General features: G+C 32.7%; 3 protein-coding genes across 3 annotated transcripts; 1 reads left to right on the top strand and 2 right to left on the bottom strand.

The window, feature by feature from the left end:
* Positions 1 to 1,727: 1,727 nt before the first annotated feature.
* On the top strand, positions 1,728 to 3,022 carry LOC132279213 (glutamate receptor 2.8-like). Its single transcript, XM_059781141.1, has 3 exons — positions 1,728 to 1,851; positions 2,086 to 2,414; positions 2,571 to 3,022. Exons 1-3 carry the CDS (start codon positions 1,761 to 1,763, stop codon positions 2,946 to 2,948), a joined length of 798 nt encoding a protein of 265 aa, XP_059637124.1. The 5' UTR covers positions 1,728 to 1,760; the 3' UTR covers positions 2,949 to 3,022.
* A 1,213-nt stretch (positions 3,023 to 4,235) lies between these two features.
* On the bottom strand, positions 4,236 to 5,143 carry LOC132277986 (protein ALP1-like). The gene is made up of 3 exons (XM_059779822.1): positions 4,615 to 5,143; positions 4,328 to 4,533; positions 4,236 to 4,253 (listed from the first exon to the last, which is right to left on the bottom strand). Exons 1-3 carry the CDS (start codon positions 5,141 to 5,143, stop codon positions 4,236 to 4,238), a joined length of 753 nt encoding a protein of 250 aa, XP_059635805.1.
* Positions 5,144 to 5,644: 501 nt separating this feature from the next.
* LOC132277985 (uncharacterized) lies at positions 5,645 to 6,671 on the bottom strand. The gene is made up of 2 exons (XM_059779821.1): positions 6,309 to 6,671; positions 5,645 to 6,211 (listed from the first exon to the last, which is right to left on the bottom strand). The coding sequence occupies exons 1-2, from the start codon at positions 6,669 to 6,671 to the stop codon at positions 5,645 to 5,647; spliced, it is 930 nt and encodes a 309-aa protein (XP_059635804.1).
* Positions 6,672 to 7,068: the final 397 nt, after the last annotated feature.

Below are 7,068 nucleotides of genomic sequence, written 5' to 3'. Positions count from 1 at the left end.
TACCTAAACAAACAAAAAAAAAAAATTATCCTTAGGTTCAAATACCAACACGTTTAACCCAATGGATAAGATCATAAGGCAAACAGGGTATGATTTGATTTAGATTCCCATAATCGTAAAGAGTGGTAATTTGTTTCATCAGCAAGTAGGTATAATTTCAAAATTTTATAGGTATAAATGTAAAAAAGTATAAATTTAAGGATATAAAATACAATAATAAAAAATTTCAATAGAAACGAATGCTCTCACTGAGCCCACAATACATCCGTGCCTATCTGCAAGAATTTTTAATAACATCTGCTCCACTGGTTTTGTCCACAGTATCTAAATCAGAACAAAAGGCTTCTTGTACTTGGGCTTGGCTGCTCTCTTGTTACCTTACCTTTGTAATTTGAAAATATATGTTTTAATGTTTGAAAGGACCTTTTCAGATTCAATCAGAAGTCTCGGCATAGTGGCTGCCCACGTGTTAAGAATTTAAGATTCAGTTCTTTGATTTTTATTAAAGAACTCTAGTTCTGTTTTCTAGTTGATTCTTTGGTTTCTATTAAAGAACTCTCAGCAATTGATTTTGATGAAGATCAATAGTATTTTTTATTTATTTAGTTAGTTTGGAAGATAACAAAGTCAACCAACAGTGGATAAGTAACAATTAAGAACTGGGTGACTAATTAAAATATTATTTAATTATGTATTTAGTGGTTGACCTAGCTGATGAATGCATCTCACTTAGCAGAAAATTCATCTAGCTTAAATTGATTGACAACTCAGTTTTGTGTTATCATCCACTCATCCGCCACTTTGCAAAATATGGCACTCTTGTTCTTTATTAATTCAAAAATTCTTTAGGCATATATCGTTATATAAATTGTTACTTTCTCATTCAATATACAGTGTCCTATGCTTTTATGTGATTTCAATTGTAATTCATATAAAAGGGTATGTTTTATTAAGTGATGCTAAATAATTTCAAACAGGAAAAATGACATAATATTTCTCGAAAAAATTGATATTTTTCAAATAGGAAAAAAGTGAGGGAGGGAAAAAAAAAAATGGGGGTTGAACCGGGCTGCCCTACCCTTAAAATATCTAGGTTCGGGTTACTGACAAAACCCGGACGCGAGGGAATTACCAGTCGCTTCACTGCCACCATTGGGCCTAATTTTGCCTTGCGTAGGCGCGTGTTATAGTCAGTCTTCCATCTGTTTCTTTCATGAAACTTCTTCCACGAAAATTCTCTCTCAATAATGCTTCAAATTTTGTCATCAACTACTTCTTCAATACATGACTTGGAGAAGTTTCAAACTTCTTTTACACGGAAATCGGAATCTACTTCAATACATGACTTGTCACAATACTTCTAGGTGCAGAAGTTTCTGCTCACTTGTTTTCATTGTTAAAAGATCAAAAGTTAAATGTTCGAGTTATTTGCGTGAATAGGAAAGATTTGATTTTCTATTCACATAAATTTAATTGAATGAGTGTTGGACTTTCTATTATCACATAAATTTAATTGAATGAGTGTTGGACTTTCTATTATTAAAAAAAAAAAAAATTACGTGTTTGCGTTGCATCTAGAAAGTGTTTTTTTATGTATGAAGGTCAATCTCAAGACCATTAATTTCTCTAACGGTAATTTGGAAGGCCTTTCACTCGGGGAATTTCTGGTAGTTAAGTTGACAATAACTGATAGAGAGGTTTTCTCACCTATCCGGCCTATGTATGAATTAACCTGCAATTGGCATGAGGAGGAGTTTCAAATGGACAGCATGCCCTGCCTTACTTCCTTTCTTTTCTTCTTCATCATATTGTGGTTACATTTCCTATGCGTTGCAAATACAGCTTATGCAGGTAATTCAGTACTTAAACTCATTTTTTCCCTCCTTTTTTTTGTGTGTGTGTGTATGTATATCTCTCTCTCTCTCTCTTAACTTACCATAGATTAATCCTTGGTCATGTTGTTCTTCCCGCGCATGAGTAACAGGGAAAAGAAAGATCAGATTTCGTGCTGTTCCTTAATTATTTCTTAATCAAGGCAAGCACGAGAAAAAAAATCTAATTCATTCTATTGTATTTCATTAATAGGCAAAGGAGATACAAATATTGAACGCGGGACTCTAGAGAGAAGAACATCTCTGGTGTCAAACACTCCAGTTGGTGAGCAAGAATGCCAAGCTTCCATACCCAATACATTGAAACTATGGGTTCCAAAGAAGAAGGGATTCAACGAATTTGTTAGTGTATGTAAAGATAATACTAGAGCCCTTAATCCATGTGTCACTGGGTTTTCCATAGATGTGTTCCGTGCCGCCTTAGAATTGTTACCTTTCAAGGTTAATGAGCCACAGTTTTCCACATTTGATACTGAAGATTATGATGAATTTCTTAAGGATGTACCAGCTAATCCTGCCCAGGTCAGTTTGATATCCTTCCGCTTTTTTTTATTCTTAAGGATGTATATATATGTGTTTCAATTTTTTTAAATTAGTAGCCGCACATATTTTGATTTTGGATCGATCCATTGATGTTTTTCCTTTTTTTTTTTTTTTTTTTTTTTTTTTTTTCAACAGTATGATGCTATAGTGGGGGACGTGACCATAAAGGGCTATCAAGCATCATGGGTTGATTTTACGATGTCATATTTAGACTCAAGTATTTATATTCTTGTACCAACTAAACAAGGTACACGAAAAAATATGTGGATCTTCCTCAAACCCTTAAGCCCGAATCTTTGGTTGGGGATTATCATGGCTTTCATTTTTGTTGGAGTTCTAATTGGAACTTTGGAGATGCGTTCAAACATCGCCGACCAAGATTTTTCAGGTCCACTCCTTCGGCAACTCGGCATCATGATTTGGTATCCAGTTTCAATGCTCGTCCTTCCCGAAAGTAACTTCCTCTATCACTATCCTTACTTGTGTTTCGTTTGTTTCAATTATCTAAAATGAGTGTACAATTTTGAAACTCGTTATTACAAAAATGTGAAATTTGAACACAGCAATTTAAGAAGACTGAGGGTCCGTTTGGCATGCGCTTTGTTTTTGGCGTTTTGTTTTTGGCAAAAACAGAAACAGTGTTTTTGTTGTTGTAGGAGTGTTTTTGAAAAAATTCGGAAGCTTGTTTGGGAACGATATTTTGCTGTGGAAATGTCGGAAACAAAAATATGCAAAACATGTTTGGTAAGTCATGCGTTTCAAAAATTTTGAAAACAAAACATGTTTAGTCAATCCAACTACTACCAAAAAAATAAAAATAAAACACAAACAAAAAAACATGTTTGGTTATCATTGTTTTTAATTTGTTTTTTATAAATTTTAAGTATGTTTATAAATAGTTATCATATTTTTAATAGATATGGAGAAATTTGAACCCACAAACATATATATATATATATATATATATATATATGTATATGTATATATATATATATTAATTTTTGCAATAACCTATTTACAAGTTGTTTGTAATAACCTACTTCAATTTTATTATCATTTTACCTATATAATCCAACATAATATTAAAAATAAAAACATCTCTAGTCACATTTTACTATATTACATGAGAGTCAACATTTGTAAAAAAAAAATTGCAATAACCTATTTACAAGTTATTTGCAATAACCTGCTTCAATTTTATTATCCTGTTACCTGTATAATCCAACACAACATATATTAAAAAAATAAAAAACAAACCCAACTGAAAGCATAATTGGAATAGAGTGTATACCATTTATAAGTACTTAAATATTCAACCAACAAATTAAACAAGTTTAAGTTCTACATTAAATGTTTGGAACAAAGCATTAACAATACATAATTGTCACTAAAAATTAATAATAAGTTCATAAAGTGGATGACAATGGCAACGACACATCATCTTCATAACAGCACATGTGGCTTTTAAGAGAGCATCAACACACTTCATATCTGCAATAATAGCATTTAAGTTGAAATATATTAACAATAATATCAACTAGTAATAGTAACAGAAAAAATGATTTATATTACATATATATATATTACAAGCTCACAATAGCAACAAATATATTACATATAAAAGAAAAAACATACCATCACTTCCAGAAGGATCAAGAATGCTGAAGAGAATTCCAAATTCGATCAGCAATAGTATTACACAACTGATCCATTTGTCGAAGCTGAGCCGAAGGCACATGGTCAACAATCTCATCATCTTCACCATCAGTTTGAGGAGGATCGTTACCATCAAATAAATCATCAGGCTGATGCCGATTTCTGATGAAGTTATGCAATGTGCAATAAGCCATTACAATCAGTATTTGTGTTGAAAACTTATAAGGAGGCATTGCCCTCAAAATAGCGAATCTCATTTTCAACAACCCAAAGTATCGCTCAATTATATTTCTCAAAGATGAATGCCTATGATTGAACACTTCCTCCCGACCACGAGGTTGTCTAGTCCTACGGTATTCCTGAAAGTGGTAAGTATAACCTCGAAATGGGGCCAAATAACCAGGCTTATTGGCATACCCTGAGTCCACCAAATAATACTTACCTGTCATGTTTAGAATACATAAAGATATATACAGTATGATAAACTAACCATTTATTAAGTGAATTTGTAAGATAATATTACCTGTTGGTGGAGCTGGAAAGTTCATTGCCGTATTCTCAATAAACTCCTTTAGGATTCTCGAATCATTAGCGGAGCCTTCCCACCCAGCTAGCACATATGTGAACCTCATGTCAAAGTCACATACGGCCATTACATTTTGTGTGGTATAACCATTTCTACCACGAAATGGAAGTTGTATGCTTGCTGGCAGAGTTGCAGGAATGTGGGTTCCATCTATAGCTCCCACGCAATCCTTAAAGTAAGGGTAAAACCTAGAAGAGTCTCTAATCTTATTCGGAATCACAGAAAAATCAGGAGGGGCAATGATATGGGTGCCCAATTGACATACTGCATGCAACACAGCATGAAAATGTCTAGAAATAGTTTCAGTGGAGTGTTGAAATCTCTCTGCTACAACACGATTCCTTTGATTATGAGATAAAGTGAGCAAAAAGATTGCCACTTGTTCATAAACAGTTAAAAATTTAGAATCCTTCAGCCCTAGACCGTTCAGGGTACTACACAATGTTCTGAAAACTTCAGTGTACATTCTAAAATTTTCATAACATCTTTCTCTGTGGCCGTTTAAAATCTCCATAACATACGTTTCCCCTTGTAAAATGGAATCCCTACAACGCTTCTTTTGATAGAAGTTCTGCTATTCTAAAAGAGCAGCAAATATTAAGACACTCTCATTGTCCTCCTCATCGTCATAAAATTGAATTATTCTTCTTATATGGTTCCACATATCCATTGCCCTATTTAAAGATTTAATACAAGCAAAGCATTTAAGTTAATAAGCAAAACAATTAAATAATAAACAAAACATTTAAATAATAAATAAAGCATTTGAGTTAATAAGTTTAACATTTAAGTAATAAATAAAGTATTTAAGTTAATAAGCAAAACATTTAACTTAATAAGAAAAACATTTAAATAATAGCAGTACATTCATCCAAGAAATAAAAATATTTAGTTATTACAGTCATCCAAATGTGAGATAGTAAAAAGTTAAACAAACAACAAAACACAATCATCCATAAAGAAAGACTCAAACATTCAGTGCCCAACCATTTCTCAGCTCCTCAGGTGCTGAAAGAAAAAATTTCTGCCACTTCTCATAATCATGTAAAAGCTTCAATACCTTAGCGAATTGGGCCATCTCAATTCCAAGTATTTTTTGTAAAAGAAGCATGCAGGCATCAAACATTTCATCATTTCTATCCTTTTTAGAGGGAGAGAGAACTTCATCATCTCCTTTCTCACATGAAGATACACGAGTAGAAGTAGAAGAAGCTTTAATTACTTTCTCTATTGCAGCTTCCATTCTCTCAGTTCTCTTTGCAGAATTCTCATCCATATTTGACAAGAGCGCAGCCATACTGGGAGATAAACTATCTCTTTTGGAATTCTTACCTTTACGTAAAGGTGGGGGACTGACGTTACAACCCTCTTCCTCATCATCGTCATCATTGGGAGTGGACAAAATGATTGCGGGGGGTGCTGTAGTGGAAGGGTGGGCATGCATCCCTGTTGCATATGTGTCTCCAAATATAGTCGACATCTTGTCAAAATCCTTATATCCATGTCTGCGAAACTTATTTGCACCCGTAATAACCTACAAATTTTGTTACAATATTAACCTCATAACAAAGAATATATTACATTTTATTATTTATTTAGGACTAATAATTAAATTACTAACCTTGCTCAACCTCCCATCTCTCTTCCTCAACTATAACTATGCCCGTCTCATGGTTATATCCCACGCTAGTCTTCGATAACAATTTCTTAAATTTGACATAAATTTTCCTCAAACTGTTAAACTTATTCCGAAGTTGGGTTTTGTCAAATTTTCTCCCTGTTTGAATCTTCATTTGTTTTACCATTGTAGTCCAACCATTTGGTTTAAATGTTGTGTCAGTACGATTACCAACCTTAACTTGTTCCTCCATAATATCACAGAATTTTTCAGTGAGTGAGTCATCCCATAACAATTTTCCATCTTTTGTAACTTCAGCCACCCCTTCTTCTTCAATTATGAGATGATCACCACATTGTTCCACATTCATATCCATCTAACAGATTAATAACAATATTATAATTAATAACAACAAAAATAATATATATTACTTCAATAACTCATGCTATTACTTCAATAACTCAAAGCCCTATAAGTTCTTCCATTATTCAATGAATGATTTCTTACTATTTTCTTAGAAGCCACACAAAATGTATAAAATAATTAAAGTCGAAGCAAATAATTCTTTATATTATTTTGACTTTATTTCTATATTTTATTGTATCCTGTTATTATTCTTTAAATTATACATATGAACTACTAAAAATTACAAAAATGAAAAGGCTATTAAACATGCATTCCAATAGTCAAATAAACTCAGCCTAGTGTTATCAAGTTTGACCAATTTACTTAATAAATCAATTGACTAATGGATGTAGATATTAGTATATTAC

The sequence above is a fragment of the Cornus florida genome, unplaced genomic scaffold, assembly GCF_030987335.1.
Source record: "Cornus florida cultivar Cherokee Brave unplaced genomic scaffold, ASM3098733v1 CherokeeBrave_3.0.0_Hap2_Chr10, whole genome shotgun sequence".
NCBI lineage: Eukaryota > Viridiplantae > Streptophyta > Magnoliopsida > Cornales > Cornaceae > Cornus > Cornus florida.
This window is presented reverse-complemented; position numbering and strand designations above follow the sequence as displayed.